Source organism: Pholcus phalangioides, unplaced genomic scaffold, assembly GCF_987345545.1.
Source record: "Pholcus phalangioides strain wild (caught in Gottingen) unplaced genomic scaffold, Ppha-v1.0 ptg000001l_1, whole genome shotgun sequence".
In the NCBI taxonomy this organism is placed as follows: Eukaryota; Metazoa; Arthropoda; class Arachnida; order Araneae; family Pholcidae; genus Pholcus; species Pholcus phalangioides.
This window is the reverse complement of record NW_028301594.1, coordinates 2180-25131: the sequence shown is the minus strand read 5'-3', so window position 1 is coordinate 25131 and position 22952 is coordinate 2180. Positions and strand designations below refer to the sequence as shown.

Here is a 22952-nt window from a genome sequence, read left to right as displayed (position 1 = left end):
GTCTAGATGATAATTTTATTGTATATAAATGTGAAAGTATGTATGCATGTTTGTTCTTTATATACAAATCTACAATTTTAGACCGATCGTTGACAAATTTTGCATATATATCAAACAGGACCGGGATTGAATCATAGGGCTACTTTAAAAGTTCATCAGAGCTGCGCAAATTCCCAAAATGGGAGGAAAACCGTCGGGCAACAATGGTTCCAGGGTCCCCAACAGTCACTTCATTATGTATGGTAAACACAACACATGTTCCGTGGTTGCCAAACAATATATATATATATGCGTTTGGGACATGCACATGCCTTTACAATGGTCTGTCACTTCTATGCTGCCACTATTAGTATAATAGTTTATATCTTTATAATGGGGGGGGGGGGTTGTCACTTTTTAAATCTATATAAGTGGGGCAGCTCAGAGATGTTAGGGAGGAACCACGAAATGCCACAAAACTTTCTAGGACGATATTTTACATCAGGACTGGAAGATTGATCAATATAGGGCCTCCCATGCGGCTATGGTCTTAACAGCACCATATGATACCCTGGGCAAATAAGACTTGTCTATTTAACAGACTGCCAGCTATCTGAATTTAAAAACCTAAAGAGCAAAATAAGAACGTGCACGAGTATTTTTCGGTTACCAGTTCGTATCGGTAAATAACATAGGTTTTACCGGTAGAACCTACGATTGGCTGGTCTTCTGGCTTATACCGAAACGTAAATATCAGGAATTACAGTTAGTTATTAAGAGGCCCCCTCATTCACACGTCCTACTTCGTAGGTTTATGCATTAGACGGCTCCGCATGCAGGAACCTCTTCCAGCGGTTCTCAACCGGTGCTCCGCGGAGCCCTTGGGGCTCCTCGTGCACTTCCCAGGGGCTCCGCGGTGACTCAAGGAAAAGAAAATAAATGAGTAAATTTGACAGATAAATGAAAAAAAAGAAGCCTACGGGGTTCCGCCATAAAAATTATATACAAAAAGGGCACTAAAGTGCTGTCACAACCCGTTCGGGGTTTCATGTACACAGGGCCGCAAAATACCCAAGTAGTCCTGTCTGCTTAACATGATACACGGCCTTCTTTAAAACATCATTGTATCCCCCCCCCCCCCAATATCAAGTGATTAAGTGATTTTTTTTCCAGGACTGACCCGGAAAATTTACGCGCTTACTTTCATTAAAATTTTAACCAGATCTCATTTTTGTGCACTCTTTTCTTGAAGGCCTTACACCGTGCCCGGGTAGGTCCATGCGTTAACCCTTTAAGCAGCACAGCAGAAAAATCACTAAACCCCCTTCAAAATGTCTTTTTTTTTTTTTTTTTTTTTAATAAGCTTCCTTCCGAATTTCAGCAAGTGGAAACTAAGGGGTGTGTAGGAAAAAGTGTATTGCTGAAAAATCCATTTTACAAAATATTTGGGTTTGTCAATGCTAAATTAAGAGGTTTTCAAGTAGGCGAGATATCGCGTCAATGCCACTTAAATGGTTGAAATGGCACTGCCATGATAAATAGGTTATTGAAGGATTACAGATAATTCAACAACATACCGAGCGTACGTAGATCCACCTTTTGTGGGGGGGGGGGGGGGTCTTCCAGAGAAATTGAGTTGCCTTCAAAAAAACACTTTTAAATAAATAGAAATTTGTTAAAACGACAACAGGGCTGTACAAATCTCCGAAAGTTCCAAACATGTAACTTAAAATAATGCCCGGAAAAAAAAAATATTATCAATGAATTTACTTTAAAAAAATGAAAAACAAATTGATTTTATTTGCATAAAAAGTATTTAAAGTGCAGACCTGCCAACTCTCCGGATTTTTCATCATTCCTCATGCTCTCCGTATTTGTTAAAATTTCTCCAGATTTTGGCAGAAAATTAGATTTTACGCGAGCTTTCACGTTGTCGTGAAGTCAATGACTGCCGTTGTCGTTAGGGAAAACACCCATAGAAGACAGCCGTGGTCACTTCCATCTCTATCAGCAGTAAAATAAGTCTAGGCAACTGGCAAAGACATGGCTTTGTTTATCGGCAATCATTTATCACGAAAATCCACGAAAGGAAACACTTATGTTTTATGAACAGAATGTAAATGTGATTTCTCTATTCTGCATAGAATTATATTCTGCTCAGGGGGCAATGCAGAACCTGCCTGGGGGAGAATGAAACTCTTTTTTAATTGATTAAAAAAAAATTCGATTTTTTTTTTTTGTAATTTTTTTGATCGAGTCTATGACTATGGGGGGGGGGGGGGGTATCCCCTCGCAGAGAATCTCCGGATTTCTGAATTCCAAAAGTTGCCACTTCTGAAAGTGATATAATTTTTTTGAAATAAATACGAACATTTAAAAAGAATGTAGTCACCAATTGAAAATCTAAAATTAGCCAAACCATGAAATGCCATGATATTCTGCAGAAATTATATGTAATTTTCCTCGCTACTTTCGTCGTAAAAGAAGTCACCAAGTTAGAATTCATCTCGCTTATATAATCACAGCCAATTTACGGTACGGGGCAGACGTAGCCCTAGGATGGGGCGATCATATCATCGACTGAAAAAAACTGGGACACATGATGCGAATTCCCTGATAAAAACTTGGACAACTTGAAAAAAAAAATTTAAAAGCAAATTATATAGTGTCGGCAAAGGGATAAAATAATCTATTGACACCCCAAAGCCTAAACTTTGGTTCAGTGTGCGGTTGAACACTGAACTAAATTTAGTTCAGGGCTCTTCAAATTTTTTCTAATTGCGAATTGGTGTAATTAAGTAAAAATTTTCGCAAACCGTTATAAATGGGGGAAATAATTTGCGAACCGGCGAAAAAAATTTTTGGAGGGAAATTTAGTGACCGTCTGACTGATTATACTGTATTTCATATTTACACGTACTTTACTATAATAAGTACGAGAAACCCCGCGTTAAGTTGGTACACCTGCTGTCACTAATTGAATAAAAAAAACCCAAACCATGTTATATAATTCTTAAAATAAAGATGTTGGTTTTAATTTTTACAAAAATTGCCACGTTTTCAAGACAAATAAATTCAATTGGTCGAATGGTCAACGCGTTTCGACCATTCGCAGGCCATTAAAACCAGGCAAAGTTTCTAATTTTTGTTATAATGTTGGTTTCAAACCGACGTGTAGCATGAAAATGTGAATACCATATGGTATTAATTTATAAGTTTTATATTTTTATGCTGCATACTGTTATAAGTTGTACGCACCATAATATTGATCACCTTATTTTTAAGTTTGCCATAAAATCGATTCCTGCAGCAGATTTAAATACATAGTAATCGATATTTTGGCGAACAAAATTTACACCGTATGCAACATAAAAATATAAAATTTTTAATTTCATACCAGATGTTGTTCACTTCTATGCTGCACATTGTTTTTAAATCTCAGTTTTAAGTGTTATAACAGATATTTGTTTTTATCCAATAGGCGGGAGCAAGAGTCCCGGCATGGTTCCCAAATCCTGGACTAGGGTTGCTAGGCTGGGGTCCCAGACCAGACTTTCATGGGCCCCTTTATGATAAGTTTATAGCGTGAAAAAACAAAAAATGAGTCCCAGCATTCGAGCAACATTCATGTGCATTTCTCTTTTACACCAAAATTATTGGTACGGGAAAACGAATAGAATTCGAACTCATTTTCATCAATGTTCAAGACAACATAATTTGTCCTTCTGACGCAGTTTCGGAGTAATCTTTAACCACTTTACGATCAAAGGATGTGATATTGCGTCCTAACACCAGTGGAATGAATTCAAACAAGCTCGCTTGTGTTTTCTTTCCTCTCGCCTGATCATCCCAAAAAAGCTTTGTTGCAACCTTTGGAGTTTTTTTCCTATTTGGTTTTTTGTGTACCCTGATGGATTTATTTTTCCTCAATACGACGTTTCTTTCTTATAAGAGTAAAAGAGAATAGGTAGGGGTGAAAAGAAATCTATATATAACTTTGTACCTACATTCTTTTTTATCACCTTATCTTTTATACTGTCTTACTCTTTTATTTGTGGTTTTTTTTTAAATTTCCTTTTTCTAATGTGCGATTTGGTTAGGACACAAGATTTATTATATTTATAAATTACCGATTCGTCAAATAGAAAGCATCCAAATTTCTTGACAATTCGCTTGTAAGCGAAAGGGTTAACTTAAAGGGTAACGAAAAGAGTTAACTAGCGTCTTTATGTCGCACATCGCTGCTCTGAAGCTATATAGGCCTAACTATGTATATGTTACTGATAAAGCCCGAAGTTGGCCAGTTCACAAACTGACCGGCCCAGTTGACCAAGCCAATGTCCGAAATTTGGATCGGACTTTGGCTTCTATATATATATAGATCTCCAAATGTCCCTAAATCGATCCCTATTATTCGGGGGTCACCACCATGTTTGCGCATTTTTTTGTAATAATTATGGCCATTTATAATTAGCTATAATTATTATGTTAGCTACGGCAACCCTAATGATCAAAGGAATCTGAACATCAATATCTTAGCGACCCATATATAGGGACATATAGGGATCGACATAAGGGACCAGCAAAAGCCCGAAATTCGAACATCGGCCTGCCAGTTCACAAAGTGGCTCAACTTCGGGCTTTGGTAGTAACATTTACATTCGGTAGAATTTCTCACCGAGTGTAGAAACACTCGCATCACCGTCGATGATATTGATAGGAACCGAGAGACACCCAAGCTCTCTCACACTAGGTCAGTGTTTCCCAAAGTGGGCAGTATCGCCCCCGGAGGTGCTGGAATGGTCTAGGAGGAACGATAAAAGCTATGAGTACAACATCGGATCCCATGGAATCGCTTGAGTTGGAGGGGAATGATAGGAGAAGAATATTTCTGAAGAAGAGGGGGCGCTGGGGGGAGCACACAAAAAATTTGGGAAACTATGCACTAGGTGATGTAAGCATATTCTCTCAGGGAAGACTCGGGTGCCTCCGGGAACATGGACATTTATTGTAGCCCGAACAAAATTTATGAACATCGGCAGGTGCATAGACCATTCATGCACATCGCAAATAAACAAGTATAAAGACGACCTAAAATCGTCATCAATGAAAAGAAATAAAAAAAAACTGAAGAGTATTTAAATTTATTTTTTTGAATGCCCACGCCGGGCATGTTGAAGAAAAGGATACATGCCCGGGCGAAACTTTTACGTCCTTGGCATGTCAGGCGAGGGGGTTTGTCCACAGCAGAAGTTTTTTTTATTACAAAAATATTTTAATTTTTTATCTTCGGGAGGAGGGGAACGCGCAGCTTATATTATTTATTGATCATTATTTTTTAATTATCAATATTATGGTAATAAATTGAATATTACCATGTTATTTATTATCGCTCTAGGTGTTAAACATTATAGCATTCGATGTTTACGATTTGTTTTTGCAGTTTTTATTAATATCAACATTCTATGTGCGTATTTCTGCCTCAGCAGGAGGAGTTGTTTGCATAAATGGATGAAGTATAGAAATGCCCTCTATTTGAAATCAATAACAATTACCAACGATTTTATCAATGTTTACAATAATAATTTAATCGTTCGTCAAAACGATGTAGAGAATATTCTACTCGTCCTGTTTGTTTACGAAATGCGTAACAAAGAAAAGGGAAATACGGAAGCTGATAAGTTCAGATAAAATTGTAAAATGAGAGATGAAACTGTTTGGTATTGTGTTTAATCTTCATATTCTTTGTTTTTTTTTACTCGTAAGCAAGATGGGATGTTCGAATCGAAAGATCCTCTCGATCGATTCAAACGCACTAGTCAATGCGAATCAAAAGTATGTTATCAGGGCTTATTCATTATTATATCACTGACAATGGTTTTTCGTTATCATTTATGTATTGTACAGTGATGATGATAATGGAAAAATGTTTTTCTGGGTCTAGTTTCGGTCTCAGATTTTCATTCATGAATGGAAAAAAAAAAATCCGCCATTTTCTCCTAGAGCGCGATAAGCTCATAACTTCTTTTAAGAGAGAGAGAGAGAGAAAAACCACACACATTAATAATTTATATATATATATATATATATTTTTTTTTTTTTGAAATTTCAATTTCATGCAACGAATTTGTCATTCATATAGGCAATATGACAGAATTTTTTCTACTTCAAACGATGTACAGTTTGAAGTTGATTTGATGGACCTACATCATTGTTTTCAGAATTGGTTTTCTATCGTTCCCAACTTCGAGGCACGATCGCCAGCCGATTTCCCCATTAGAAAGTCTCCCCATAGAAAGCAACAGGCCTGCAATGATACAATTATTCAGTCATTACACTTCACTCATAGTTAGAAACATTTATGGCAGATGGCAACACTGCATATAATAAGCATTACGCAGAAAAAAACTTCACGCCAGGTTCACATTACATACACGCACATTCCAACATTCACCAATTTGTTAGAAGTTCCGCAGAGCAATATGAATGAGGTGCATGTGTTGTTTAGTCGTAGAATTGGTTAATGTGTCAAGGACTAAAAAATTTCTCATAAAATATAAATGGCAGCAAGCAAACGTTAATGAATTGGCTGTGAAAAGCCATATTCGGTAAATTGTGTTATTGCTTCAATACAAAATGACAACCAAACACAGAGATCCTCCTTTTCAACCTTATTCTCAGAACATCGCAATAATTTTGCGATGTCCAGCATGCATTCTACAAACGATTGCATTCTGCCATTTATTTATGTCAGTGAGAAATCGACTAGAATTATTTACTAGTACTATATAAACCATGCATGCTAAACCATATAAGCGGATACAGGCTCTTCGTACGGGGAGGGGAGGGTCACAAAGGGTGTGCATAGTGAACGGGGGAGGAGGCACAATTCACTAATTCCATCCAACTGTTTTTTTCCAAATTTTTCTGTAGTTATTTTTTCTTTTTACTCCTGTTGTGGCACTCCCCACCCCCTCCCGGGGCGGACAGAAATACTTTTCCCTAATGTTTTGATCAATACATTTTTTTTCGCTCTTCGACTTTGTATTTACGTCCCTCCTAGAGCGACACTCCGTGCGGCGGCCTGGGTCGCTCAGACTAATAGCCGCCCCTGCGTCGCTGTATGTGTATGGTTAAGTAGATCTCATTGTTATGAGGTTCTCGGGCCGTGTTCGGGTAGGCCATGTGTTTAGACCGGGGGTTTCCAACGTGAAGCTTCTCACGGAACGCCTAGTTATAAGGCTGTTCCACGGAACCCTTCACGATAATGTGATTTTTCCACACACACACACGGAACTGAAATATATATATATAAATATGTATATATATATAAATATGTATATATATGTATATATATAAATATGTATATATATAAATATGTATATATATGTATATATATGTATATATATGTATATATATGTATATATATAAATATGTATATATATGTATATATTTGAATATTTTCCAAAAAAGTGTCCCCTCTAATGCTGTCTCAGCAGCATCATAGCCCCAGGGCAAAATGAAAGAGGATTTAAGCACCATCCCCTCTTAATTCTTAATATACATATTTATTGTCATAAATTATTGTGCCATAACTTATCGGGGAAATCCCTATGCAACTGGACACATGGCTCCCACACATAGCCGTCTCAACGCATGGGCCCACCCGGGCATGACCCGGGGACCTCATAAAAATGAGATCCGGTTGAAATTTTCTAGAGTTTAATAGGTAGGGCCTCAGAAAAAACCAACTTATCCCGGGGCCCATGGTGCTCTTAACCCTGTATTTGTTTTTTGTTAAGTGCTGTTGTGCTCTCTCCAAAAACACCCTCGACTGCACATTCTATGATCAAAAATGCCTGTTTAGGTGTTTTATGAGGTGTCTTGCGAAAGCAAATTGCACTGGAACAGTGTAATACTCAGGAATATTCTAGAGTACTTATTTATCAAAAAAAAATTTTTTTGCTACCCTTTGGGTCTCAGGTGAACTTAAGTCTTTCACCCACCTCGTTGATCTTTATTTTCTTTTTCATTTGCAAAGCGCACTACTGCAACAGGAAATGGCAGAGTCATGATGAAGGTGGTTTCATAGGTTATAACTACCCATTGGAACCTTGTCTCATGGTTTTCGGTTCACCTTAAACCTTCTGTAATTGTTATAAAAAACAATATGATAAGTAATGACTACTATATTTTGCGAATTTTTATAATATATTTTACTGAGCATAAATAACAACTGTTAAAATTTCGAAGAAAACTTGATATTTTAACTAATATTATTGCTTATAAAATATCGAGTAATATGATACTGTTTTATTTTCATACGGCACATCAATCAAAATCTGGCCGATAATTAAAATCAAAGAGTTGTAACAGTTTTATTTGATAGGTGAAGGAAGTTGTTCTACACTTAATTGATGTATTTCCATATGTTATATAATACTATACTGTACAATTGTTTTCAATATTTTCTGGAAGGCAATTTTTTTGCTGATGAAATTTCATTTTTAACCGTTTATTGGTTGGAAGGGAACCGAAAAAAGTGCTTAAGAAAGGCACCATTTTTTCATGGTGAACAGATTTACAGAATATTGACGTTTAGAAGTCTGAGAATGACCGAAAATGCTAGCATGTACATAAATTTGTTTGCTTTACAGAAAAAAACTCTTCCCATATTGTATAGGGCAGCATGATTTTTTTGCCATACCCCACATGTATGTCAGAGTTCTCGTACGGCAGCATTTCTTCTGGCGATGGGTATAATCATCGAGGATATATATATATAAAAGGGTATAATCTATATTTCTCCTCTAAAGGTATAATCAAAGCTCTTGATTCACGAATATGTCTCCCAATAGGGATTCAACCTCGTAAGTTTCATGAGTTGAACCGGGCACGGCACGGAGACCCATGGATCCACATCCCGCAGTAGAAACTGAGACCTTCGGTGGTTCCCCAGGTCAGACTATTTACGGATTCCTCTGACATGAATTTGTAGTGTAAAAAGCACACATCTTGTGAATCACATCTGATGAGAATCATCTTTGTGCCCCCCCCCCCCTCCCCAGGCAGGAGCTCTGCCAGACCCACTCCATTTGTGGGGGAAATGTAGGGTCCTCAGTTGAATAAAAGGAGCTTCCACGATAATATCTGACACAATGATTATGACAATAAATATGAAAATCAAGAGGTGCTGCTTAGGCCCTCTTTCATTTTGCGCGAGGGCTATGATGTTGTTTTTTTTTCAATTTTTTTTTATTAAGCAAACAGCACAATGGACAAAACAGACAAAAAAAAAATTTAAACAAACACTTGTTTGATTAACGTCTCAACAAACAAAAAATTGTTGAGACGGCAATAGGGTACACTGTTTTTTGGGTATAAATGAAAAATTTGTGTGAGTTCTGTAGAACAGCCTCATTATTATCAAGGGTTTCACGTGGAACATCACGTTGGAAAATTCTAATATACGGAACAGATATAGGTACCAAGAAATGGGCAGTCAGAACATTCCAAAACAGCCGAAACAGCACTACACTAGACAAGGGTGTAGCGAGGGGGGGGGGACTTAGGGGTCTGGTCCCCCCCCGAAATGTGAGAAAATGACCGAAAAAAGGGAAAAAGATGGCCAAATCCATTGTTCTGTCACTTTGGTCCCCCCCCGAAATGAAGTGTTCCCCCCCCCCCGAACGAAATTTCTGGCTACGCCCCTGACAGGACACTAGAGATACTTCTAGCATGATGTTAGCTGAAAGAGGCATTTGTCCGAAGATCAACAAGAAATCCAAACTTAAATGATGCTGCTTGATGACTTAGATGCTGCTGAAACCCGTAAATATAAAATAATGAGCCAGACCCACTTTTGAGTTGGATATTCATGCAATAACATTGATTTAAATTTTTTATTTATATCTTCTCAAGCGCGAAAAGGAGAATTAATGTCTTCGTATTGTTTTTATATTATCCAATTGCATCAATCCATATAGTTTATGATGTTTTGAAATTAATTACGGGCCCATATAAATCATTGAAGAAATTACCCAGCTTTAATCAAGCATTTTTTGAAGAAAAAAACATTAGATCGATTACTTGAAGTAAAAAAAAAAAATTTCGAAATACAGTCGAATCCCGTTATAACGAATGCCAAGAGACCGGAAGAATCACTTCGTCATAACGATATTTCGTTATAAAGGAATTCCAGGTTACACTATGTAAACTTATTTGGGGGATCAGAAAAGTGTTCGTTAAAACGAGATTTTAGCTATAATGGTATTCGTTAAAACGGGATTCGACTGTATCTAGCTCCAGTTATAAAGAAAAATTGGGTTGCTGTATTTTTGAAACATATGACAACCATATTTTTATGGGCATCTTTTTATCAGCCACCTCGTTGGGCATTTTGCCTGTTGTGGCGTTGTATTTGTATATATTTCTTCAATTCAGATTTCTTTCTTTCATGAGTCGCACAAGAAGTCGCCATATCATTACCTTGTATGTCCCTCAAGAGAAAGGGAAATATCACGTGATCCAAAAAAAATCTCATTAGGGTCCCGTACATCCACAAAGTTATTTTACGACCACTCTGTACATAAAATGTATCGATTTCATCGTTTGAGTGTTTGGCTATTGAAACACAAGAGAGCGACACAGTCAAAGTCGCCGCTGGAAAATCACCTCCAAACGAAGCAAACAACTACATCAGCTTGAGCTGCCGGTTAGTGATGGGCAAAACGGTTCTTTTCCGTGAGCGGCTCTGAACCGCTCGCTCACCAAAATGAACCGCAGCTCTTTCACGGCTCTTCAGCTCTTTTTAAGAGTTGATGAAGAGCGCCATCTAGCGAAGAGTTTTGTAAACTCTTGTGATTTATCCCCTCCTTCCCCACAAACAATACCTAGATTTTTTTTTTCAATTACAGCACATTGCGTTTACGCTTTAGTTGATGGACACGCGTTGCGTTTCAATTAAAAAATCAACCAGAGAAATATGTAAAAAATCAAGCTTTTTTTTTTCTCTCTCATTCCAAAAATAATAAAAATAAACTTTTTCCCTTAGGGGTCATTCAAGTATAACGTCAGCATCGAGGGGGGGGGGGTCGGATTTGCTGACTTTCGATGACAAGGGGGGGGGGTTTGAAGGTTGCTTACGTCATCAACCACCCGTTTCTGAAGATGGGGGGGGCCGTCAGTGTTTTGCGACTTTTGCTGACAAATGGGGGGAGGGTCAAAAATGGCTGAAAATCTGCTTACGTAATACTTGAATGGCCCCTTATAGAAGATGGTTTTGTGCACTAAAACAGACACATAAGATGGTCAGTGCCGTCTTAAGGCATGGCCCGGGGGGGTCTCAGGAAAAAAAAGGGTCTCAGAAAAGTCATTTGGCCCGGGGGCCCATGTTGCTCTTAAGATGGCCCTGAAGATGGTGAGGAAAAAATCTCCATATTACTGTATTTGCATGAACATCCATGTTCTCATTCACGTAACAATCGATAAACGATTTGTATTCATCTTCTGTGTCGTCTTCATGGGCGGAGATACGGGAGGCGTGGGGGGGGGGGCATTGCCCTAGCCCCCCCCCCCCTCCCTACGCCCTTGGGAATACAGCCTTTATACAGCACCTTTGTACTTAGCTAGGTATAAAGGTGTAGACTACGACACATTAGGAAAAAATACTTCGAGAGTGCGGGTTGGGTTCCCAAGGGGTTACGCTGATAAACTTGAGTGATAACAAGTCCCCCTCCAGTTCACAAAAAAAAATGTATTGGTATAGGCCATTGTTCCCAACCTTTTTTTGTCCCAACGGCCCCTTCTTCAGAAATTTTGTTCTCCCATCCCCCCCCCCCCCCACCCAACGCAATCTAACCCATAGGATCCTATGTTATACCTGTAGCTTCTACCGCCCTCTGGAACATGCCATCGCCCACGTTGGGAATCACTGGTATAGTCGCAAAGGAAGAGGTGGACAATCATCCCCCCCCCCCTTCTTTTATTCATTATAATAACGACTGAAATTACATACGAAATTTTAATTGAAAAATCACAACTGAAACAACAAATTACATTGCGGTTGAAAATTATGAATGCAGGGGCGACTGTTCAGCCGCGTGATCCGTACGTCCACATGGGATATCGCTCTTTAGAGAGATTAAAAAGCAAAAAAAAAATCTTATGTAACCAAAAAAATTAGAGAAATGGTGTTTGTCCGCTCTAGGTGGGGTACTAAATCTATGATGAGAGGGCAAAAACAAATATTATTGACCAAAAAAAAATTAGGGCTAATGATTTGTCTACTCGTAGGAAAGGCATCAAATCTGAAGTGAAAAGTCGAAAAAAATTAGGGGACATGATTTCCGTCCACTGTAGGAAGGGGTTGGGGCAAATTTGTCACGATAGGGCAGAAAAGATTTATTGACCAAAAAAACAATTGGGGAAAATGATTTTTGCTGGAAGCCAAATCCGACGTTGAAGAGCTAAAAAAAATGTGTACTGGTCAAGAAAAGAAAAATCAGGGAAAACGATTTCTGTCATCTCTAGGAGGAGCAACAAATCCGAGCTGAAGAGCACAGCCGTAATGAGAGCACCCCCCCCCCCCAATCCAAGGATACGCAATGCACCTAGATACTTTTTGAGCCGGAACAAACTTGCATTTCTGTGCCCCGTATAATGTAGAAGGAGCAGTTAAAAGGTGCATTCGCCTCCCCCACTAGTCCAGCGCCCGAGCCCCAGACCCGTGTACTCCCCCCCCCCTTTAGTTGCGGCTCTTCTCTATCTGGCTAAAAATTACTGCCTATCAATTCAAAGTACTCCGAATCTTGGAAATTTGAACATCTTATTTTCAGGAGGTCTGCCTCTTCTGCACCTCCCCTCCCCGCGGACGTGCCCATGCGTAAGGCTGCACTGGTGAGTAGACCAAATAACAATAATACTAACACCGAGAATGAGATTCCTTTCCCTTCAAGAGATGCATTCAATCCGAGGTAAAAGAGCAAAAAATAATAGTAAATAAAAAAGAACGCAGCGAAAGGGGCATTGTAAAAGCCTTTTGTGCAAAAAAAAACCTTGCAAAAGGAGGAAAAAAGAAAGCGTGGCCAACCCCTTCTTAGAAGGGAGGGTGGGGACTTGGGAAGAGACTAGTTAAGTTCCGCAGAACAGTGGCAAGCGAAGCGGCTCCCGGAGGCCTTTTAAAAAGACACGGCTCACTTGAATTTCTGCGGCTCGCGGCTCATCACGGTTCATTTGTAGCCAATAGGAGCAGGCAACACAAGCGAAAAAAGAAGCGATTCACGGCTCATTTTCGACCAATTACAGGAGGCGTGTTAACAGGCAACGGTTCACTTGAATTTCTACGGCTCACGGCTCTTCACGGTTCATTTGTAGCCAATAGAAGCAGGCAACACAAGCGAAAAAAGAAGCGATTCACGGCTCATTTCTGACCAATTACAAGAAGCGTTTCAATGGGAAACGGTTCACTTTCATTTCTGCGGCTCTCGGCTTGTCACGGTTCATTTGTAGCCGAAAAAAGCCTGCAATATGAGCGAAAAGTTCGTATTCCGCTCATGAGCAGTCACTTATCAGTTTAATAAATATTTGAAATCAGAGCGATACTCCCACACTGGGGGAGGGCTGAGTTCGCAGTTATTCTTACCAGGACCGTAACTGGGGGGGGGGGCAGGGTGGAGGGTGACGGTCCCGGGCGGCAGAATTTAGGGGGCAGTAGTTTTAGGTGGGTACAAAGAACACCATTACAAGCTAGTCGAATTTTATCATTATAAATCGTTGTAGGGCAGCGAAAATGATGTTTGTCCCGGACGGCAGAAATCATAGTTACGGCCCTGATTCTTAGTTTTCTACTTTCTAACACTATAAATTAACTAGAAGGGGGGGGGGCCTTGAAAAGTCCCGGTCGGGGGGCTTGCTACAGGAGGGGGGGGGTTCATGATGACAGACAGATTTATGGTTTTTGACACCCTTTTTTCCCCCAATCTTTTCATACCTCCAATCTCCCAGATTTGAAGTCCATTTGATGAATACGTATAATTCGTGTCTGAAACATCTTTTAGTCTGGGCCGATTTCTGCATTGACGAGAGGGGCGTTTGCCCAGAGATCCTTAATTATGTTGGGCCTCAGAAAACCCAGGGGCCCATGAAGCTCTTAAGACGGCCGGCCCTGTTAACGAGTACAGACATCCTGGAAAGTTAGAATAGCCAAAGTTTTTAACGAACCACGCCTTTATAATTCCTAATATATCATGCTATCATTTTTAAAATATATAATAATAATAATTTTAAAATCAATAACGACCGTGAGAAAACCGTATTGAAAACCACGTAACTGACATAAAATGTGCAGAAAGCCATTGTTAAAAACAAGGTAATAGGCATACTATGCTGCATTATTATTATTACTTTTTTGATATTTTCGGCAATTCTATCTTTCAAGTTGAGTCTTGTTTTGGTACATGAAAAATTGGTCAATCATTAGAAAAATGTGAACACCAACGAAAACACAACACAGACACACTCCATAGCCTTTTTTTTCTATACATTTATTTACAGAAGTTGTGGGCAATCGGCAAACTTTTTTCACATAATTCATAAATAAAAAATACATAAAAATGAAATGAAATACATGGAGGAACAAACCCCTGCTTGCGAACTAATCTGGCTCACTTGAAAAAAATGTACCCATGAATTTCGAAACAAAATATTATAATTTGAGAAATTATGCATTACCAGGTGAGGTCGAATAATGTGTTCGGAATAGAATCATGTTATGCATTATACATTTTGTTGCGATTACAACCGTGAAGAATTTAAGTCAGTACGACATCATCATAGGCGTAAAATAATAGGAAATGTCGGGAGCAGTAAATAGTGGTTGGGGAGGGGTGTTCAAAACCCAATATTTGGGTAGAAATTTAGGAATCACAGAGATAGAATAAATATTGCTGGGGGGTTTGGGGTGATGCTCAGCACCTATCAAACATTCAGTTTACGCGTACTCTCAGCACATATTAAACATTAAGTTCACCCTTACGCTCAGCGCTTTAAAACATGTGTTGAAATTAATTTTGTCTGTTCTTTTTTTCCCATTGATATTTCGCTCGTGGAGTGGTCTAACAGCCAAATTGCACATTTTCATTTCTACTTCAATATTTCACTATTTGGGAAAATTGTAAAGTAATAAAATATCAAACTGAAACAGTATTTTTGTGCTCACTCATCAGAATTCAACAACTTGCAAAAACGTTAGTGTGCTTCTAAGCACCGCAGCCGAATGGGCACTGCTGCACTTTCTTGAGATTAACCTGAATATCATGCAGTTTAGATAACGATTGTGGACTCTTTTTAAAATATTGCACTGTTTGCTTCACTTTGTTCACGGTCTTTTGCATTGATTTAACGACCACGTTCTGGACCACAAGATTTAAGGAGTGGGCAAAACACGATACGTGCCGCAAATTCAGTAAAGTGGCTGCAGCTTTCATGTTTGCGGCATTATCGGTTACTATTGCAGATACTTTACAGTCAATTTTAAATTATTTGGTTACGTGCCTTACCCACGCCGAGATATTTTGTGAGGAATGATTTGCTTAAACTCATTACATTCCAGTGGATTAGACTTCAAACATGGGGGGGGGGGGGGCTTCATTTATGGAATGAGCGGTTACCACAAAAAAGCTCACATTTAGACTCGTTCAACCGTCGGATGTCAGGCTGACCGCTTTAGCCTGTTTCAGCTCGTGTTCGACTCTTTTTAAAAACACGTTACACAATGCTGGCAACAAAGAATTGGATAAAGTTTTCCTGCTTGGTAATATCTAAGTTGGACAGAACAGATTTAACAAATTTTGAATTCCTCATCTTCCGCCTGGGAAACGGCTGGTTCTCCGTACAAGTCATGTTTAGAACTTGCGAATCTAATAATCTGCCCTTATTTGCGGGGATGGGTATCGTGATTGGACACTAAACTTTTTTTTTCACTTTATCGCTGGTCTCCTGTATTGACTTAGCGACGACAAGATTTAACGAGTAGACAAAACAAGAAATGTGCCGCAAATTCAATGAAGTGGCAGCAGATTCAATGTTTGCAGCTTTACCAGTTACTATTGCTGATATTTTATAATCAATTTGAAAATTTTTGGTTGTGTTTTCTACCCTTGTCACGACGTCGATTTTTCGGACCACGCCCTATCAGCCCAGAAGTTGTACATGTTTTCGTTCGATACATTGGATACAAATATGATAATTTGCTTAAATTAACACATGAACATGAGAAAATTTTAATAATATAAAACATTAAACGCTAACAGCACGCACTCACTCAATGGAATTCAATTTGTGATATGCTAAACCATGTTGCACATACTTTTTTTGTTTGTAAACTGTATTCTCCCCCCCCCCCCCATGTTGGCCCCCAAAGCAGAATATGCTGAAATTCTCGACTTACGTCGCAGATCAATTGGTGCTACCGCGGAACGATATGTAAGAATTTTAGGAGAAAATGCGGACAACACTTCTACGGGATTTACCGCAGAAAATTTCCAGTCAGCAGAGGGCTTGCTGCAGGACAAAGCAAGAAATTCTGCTTTGAGACACGTCGGGATATGGTTATTTCTGACCACGACCTTGGGCGGAGGTACCTCCAGCATCAAAGGAGAAGTCGACTGATCTAATGCATATATGTATAGATGAATCACCCCCCCCCCCCTCCAGACTTCCAAGTCTATCTCCGCTTATGACCAGGATCTATTAGCCGAGCAGTTTAAACTATTCTCATTCGAGACATCGGATACAGATAAAATCAGATAATTGAATTAAAATAACACGTGACATAACACATTCACATTAAACCAAACTTGCAAATTCGGAAAAGGTAATGTTCAATTTGTTGAAATTCGTAAAAATGGGTTTGGTAGCAATATACACATAGAACTGTCTTTATAACAATTCGCAGTTCTGATTCAGAAATAAAATTGCTGAAATGTTTTTGGACGATAGACGGTTTCTTTTTTCCGTGCAAATTTGTCCTGCTTTCGAAAATATTCTTTCGCAGGGCACGGAAGTAGCAGGAATGCAGAGCCTTTTTAACACCATTTCATACAAAATGGGATAAACGGTTTTTTTTGAATTCCACCAAACTATTGGGTCACTTGTTCGTGCAAGATAAGGTTCTGCCATATATTTGTCGAGTTCGACAATTGCAGCAGCTGATGGGTCGTGTTTAGTTCGTACTTTAGTCACTGCTTCGTCAAACTCCTGCCAAACTGAGCCTGTTTGGATGACGGTAGACGAGACTAGGGAATGGGCCGTTTCCGGCTGAGAGTTCTGCTGTTTGGAAATGATTGCTCTCATCTTTCCAACTAGACCTTGGTAAGCATATTTGTAACTACTCCCATCCGGAAAGCCCTCTTTTTTGAACCTAGGGTCCAACAAAACTGCCTGTGTAACGAGTTCATTTTGCTCTTTGTTCCTGATACGCGTATTTAAGCCCTCAAGAAGTTCTAGTGCCAGCCGTTTAACATCCTCGTCGACCCTTGGATGTTTCTCCATGTACGTACGGGTCAGTCTGGCCAAAATACGTCCCAAAATAATAGTTTTGGACAGTGTCACATTTTTTTCGGCCGATATTTCAACCGTTACTTCGTTGAATGGCTTTAGAAGTTCTATACTATATTTCATTGTGTCCCAGTCTCCTTCACTGAAAGCCACTCCAATTTTAGACCCTAATAGGGCCATCGTGGACACAATAGGTTCCTTATTAACATAAAAACGCTCAAGCATGTCAAACGTGGAATTCCATCGAGTGGGTACGTCCTGTTTGAGTTTAATGCGTTTTTTTTTAAGACTATCCTGCATATCATACAGTTTAGATAACGATTGTGGACTTTTTTTGAAATATTGCACTGTTTGCTTCACTTTGTCCACGGTCTTTTGTATTGATTTAGCGACCGCGTTCTGTACCACAAGATTTAAGGAGTGGGCAAAACACGATACGTGCCGCAAATTCAGTAAAGTGGCTGCAGCTTTCATGTTTGCGGCATTATCGGTAACTATTGCAGCTACTTTAAGGTCAATGTCAAACTTTTTGGTTAAATGTCCTATCCATGTCGAAATGTTTTGTGCGGAATGGTTTGTTTCAAATTCATTGCACTCCAACAGGTAGGACTTTAAACATGCGGCTTCATTAATAAAATGAGCAGTTACCGCAAAAAAGCTCACATTGTTTGGGCTCGTCCAACCGTCAGATGTCAAACATACCGCTTTTGCCTGTTTTAGTTCGTGTTCGACTCTTTCTAAAAGGTCGTTGTACAATGTTGGCAATAAAGCGTTCGATAAAGTTTTCCTGCTAGGCAATGCATACATTGGGCAGAGCAGATTAACGAATTTTTTGAATTCCTCGTCCTCTACCAGGGAAAACGGCTGGTACTCCTTGCAAATCATTTTTAGTAGTTGCGAATCTATTAATCGGCTCTTATCTGCCGGGATGGGTCTGGTGATATCCATAAACCTGGTTAGTGTTTGTTGACTTCTAGGCATAGAAGATGATGAAGATGCAAGTTCTTGTGAGTTTAGTGAGCTGGTTGCCTCAGTTGCGGATGCACCACAACCTGCTGCTTCTTGAACACTGGAAGTAGCTGCAGCTTCATCGGGAATCGTCTGCCATGATGTTTTGGAAATAGCTGGATTTGCCCTATCGAGAGAAACGGTTAGATGCCTCAGCTTCAAATGTCTCCTCAGATTTCCGGTTGATGCGTTTGACACGGCAATTATTCTTTTGCAATAACGGCATTTTGCTTTCCCATCCTCTCTTGTGAAGTGATACCAAATGTCGCTAGCCTTTCGTACGGACGACATCTCGTCTAAAACAACAGTGAAATAAGAAGAAAGGGAATGGGATTATTTTATGTGAAACTTCAAAAAAAAAAAAAAAAACATTTCGAAAACTCAATGATTATCTGAATTTTGAATGTTTCGTGTCTGTGAAAAAATGGGTATTTAAATTTTTACCTGTTCCTGTGATTTCAGCGGACATTTAGTTTTATTTCGCAAATCCAGCTCGCTGTCATAGGCCCCGAGCAAAGTTGTTTTTCTGACCCTCCCGCTCCCCTCCCCATTGACTAGAAATATGTTATTATTAATTTATATATGCTTGATCGCTGAAATTTATATCAGGTCTCGTAATCATTAGCCCCCCGAACCGTCAACGGGTGAACCCATACATACAGTAGACGGCACTACCAATAAGTAACCATTAGGAATGGATGGCTCTAATATTGAATTTGGAAGGTGAACAGAAAACAGAAAAAAGTACTTATCATAAACATTTATTATTGGTTCTTTTTGCTTTAATTTTAATTCTACTACAAAGGGCGATCCGCATGCATTAGAGAATGAAGAGTAATAAAATCAATATAACCATTGCTGTACGTACGGGCAAATGAAGCTTCTTCTCTGGTTGCTGGAAATCGTTCTTCCTCGTAATTCCTCTCTAATAAATCATCATGCTTGAACTGTTAGTGCGATTCATCACCTGCAAAGTCACGAACGCATTTTATTTACTGTGAATCGTCTAAACATCAAGTCACATTTCTCATGCATATGAAATTTTAAAAATCAAAATTCATATTCGCGATATTTTCACAGCAATCTCATTGGAAACAGATCCAGAAAATCTGCCAGCCAACTTCTGTGTACTAATTTACTCCCTTTCACCCGCAGGTGCCTGAACTTAGGGGTTGAGACAATTTCCGCCCCAGCCCCAAAAAACAATTCTTTTGTGAGGGGCTGAACCCCCAATAATTTGTGAAAAAAACAACGCAATTTCCATTTCTCCTCCTGCGTACGTGTTTGAGTCCCGTATATTCGAGACTACCGGAAACTTCCAGCTCTTCCAATGTTTCCTTCATGTCGGCGGTGCTACCTCCACCCGATTTTATTCCTCCATCCCATTTACGTTTTGTTTTCCTCGGTTTCACGGGGTACATTTTTAATTTAATCAATAAAATTAATGAGAAAAATTGTGGTAAGGCTGTGTCATAAACAAAACCACAAGTTTTGACGTGAATACGTTCTTTGTGCATTGAATTGCGTGGCAGATAATGACTTGATCAAACGGATATCATCGGATTTATGCACAGGATCGCGTATTTATCAAACGATACCACTGGCTTTCACTTGCGCTGTGAACCTCTCGAAATATTGCGGAAACGTTTCATTACGAATGCGGTAAACGATGCGGTAAAAACGAAACACACACGGTGTATTGCATCTTTTTTACCAGAGTTTCGCCTAAGGATTTGTCTTCACGAGATCTATTCGCAGAAATCAAAAATATGGATATATTCTGGATGGTTTTTGAGATATGAGCCTTTGAAGAAGTGGTTCTTAACCTTTTTTTCCATCTCGCCCTCCCTGTGCAAAAAAACATTTACTTTCTCGCTCCCCCTTGGATAATGAACTTTTTAAAATTTAGTTCTTTGTAATTACATTAATTACCCATTAATTCGATTTTTCTTAATATTTTTATATATTTTGTAGTTCCTTTTTCTGCCGATGGTTTTGGGCTTCTATTTCTTTAATCTATTCAAAAGCCAAACTAAAACGACTTGCTACTTTTTAACATTTGTCAAAATTCGAGAGAAAATGATTCAATGAGTTTTTCTTCACTTATTGACTTCAGCCCAAACAATAATGTTCCATATGTATTTTTAGCACCTGATAATTTCTTTTTCCTGCTTACGAAAGTATCAAATTCAAGCGCAGCATGCATCATATCGGCACACATGGTTGTATAGCGGTTCTCAACAGGTGCTGCGCGGAGCCCTTGGGGCTCCGTGTGCACTATCTAAGAGCTCCGCGGCCACTCGGAGGGAAAAAAAGTAAATTTGAAAAAAAAAATAATTGTAAATATTTTTAAATAGTAAAAATCAGTAACTCTGTGGAATACATAAAAAATAGGCCTACGGAGCTCCGTCATAGAAATTCTATACCAGAAAGGGCTTCGCGAATCATAGAAGGTTGAGAACCGCTGGTCTAGAGACGTAGAGGGGTCATTTCTCTTTTTTTCCCTTTTGAGGGAGGAGGAGATTTTTTTTTTGCTGGGAAAAAGCCTCCTAAGATCACAGCTGAGTTGGCCCTACCCCCCCTCCACCAAACGACAGCGAGATTACCTACCACTGTGACTTCTATGAAGCTTCTTTTCTGAAGCGTAGGAATAAATACGCAGAAATATTTTAAAAAACTGAATTTTTGTGAAAAATTTCTTAAATTCTTTCTTTCTTGTGTATATTGGTATAAGTAGAGACAGGTCCGGATTAATCATAAAGGGAAAAAAAAGCACGTGCCTAGGGCATCAGCAGAAAAAGGGCACCACAAAAATGATCAATTAGTGCAATTTTTTGTAATGTATTTTTTTTCCGTAACATCAACCATCCGGTGGGAAATCCTAAAATTTGAGAGCACTCTTGATCGAACAATCGAAGATCTATATCGAAAGGTTGACCAGGGCCGCAGCTGGGAAGGGTGGGGGGGGGGGTCTGATGTCCCGCGGCGCTGGACCTGGAAGGGAGCTGATTATATTCTTTTTTCCGGTAAAAATTGCGTGGGGGACGCCGAAATGGATACAGATCTCGCAAGTGACAGTAAATTTTCGTTTCTAGTTGCGGCCGTGAGGGAAGGAAAACAGAAGAAAAAATAGCAGAGGAGCTAAGTTAAAAAATTGCGAACAAGAGCTCGTGTTAATACTCAGTTTTTAATTGAAATTCCATAAAGTAAGCCCAGAGCCGTCTCTACAGCGCCATAGTTTTCTGACCCCCCCCCCCCTCCTTCATCTTGCTATAAATGCCTGCCCACAAATTCCACGCTTTCTCTCCAACATTTTAACCACATAGAATTGTCACATGAGGCCTCAACGGCACTTGAAGCTCACGAGCAGTGGCATCTGAGTCCTCGAGCAAAATGATTTTTCGGCCCGCCCCCTCCCGACCTAAAAATACCTGCCTACCACTTACCATAGATATTATCGAAAATTGCAAACAGACCTAATAATTGTTATAAGACCCCAGGTCACGCGTAAGGGTTAAAAGTGAAAGGGACGGGGAGAAGAACAAAAATCCCTTGAATGCTTAGTGCAGGGCCACACAGGGACGTAGCCAGAAATTTCGTTCGGAGGGGACCACTTTCATTTCGGGGGGGGGGGGAGGGGACCAAAGTGATAGAGCAATAGATTTGGCCATCTTTTTCCTTTTTTCGGTCATTTTCTCACATTTCGGGGAACCAGGACCTCAGTCCCCCCCCCCTCGCTATGCCCTTGCGGCCGCAACTAGGGGTAGGGGGCGCAGGCGGATCTCGTGCCCCGGTCACTGGACCAGAGGAGGCGCAAATTTTATTCTCAAACCTCTCCTTCAACATTATAAGGGGGCGTCAAAATGCGCACTTGCCCCGGGTGATCGAACATCTAGTTGCGGTCCTGGTTTAGGGCCTTCGTATAGGTTAATCCGGCCCTGAGTATAGAGAGAAAAATCTGCATTTTCCCACAAAATCTGACAAACAACCCCTTCCATTGTTGATGCATTGATTACATTGCTTTCATTATTTTTGAAATTGACTGTATTATATTTATTTATATTATTGATGGATGAAATTTCGATATGGTGGATAATGCATCACCATCAGTGCGCACTATACTGTGATTTTTTTCTCCGCGAAGTAGCAGAAATCGCATCTACATATTACGAGCAGGAAATCACGGTGTGTGTGCAAGGATTAATTACTTTAACAAACTCGTGTTCACACTTCAGCCATGCATTGGCAGCATTCGCGATGCCATATAAAATATATTAAATCCACCAATCACTTCAAGGAGAGTGAAAGGACATTACACTCATTGTGTTGTACAATAAGACAAGATAACCATAAGTATCCTTTATGGGCATTGTATATAATATTCTAACATGTATACATGATTGTTTGTA

The 22952-nt window shown here is 39.5% G+C and overlaps 1 protein-coding gene across 1 annotated transcript; it reads right to left on the bottom strand.

Moving 5' to 3' along the window:
- Nucleotides 1-15674: 15674 nt before the first annotated feature.
- Nucleotides 15675-18834, bottom strand: LOC149089600 (zinc finger BED domain-containing protein 4-like). The gene is made up of 2 exons (XM_089234416.1): nucleotides 17119-18834; nucleotides 15675-15797 (listed from the first exon to the last, which is right to left on the bottom strand). The coding sequence occupies exons 1-2, from the start codon at nucleotides 18832-18834 to the stop codon at nucleotides 15675-15677; spliced, it is 1839 nt and encodes a 612-aa protein (XP_089090542.1).
- Between the last annotated feature and the right edge of the window lie 4118 nt (nucleotides 18835-22952).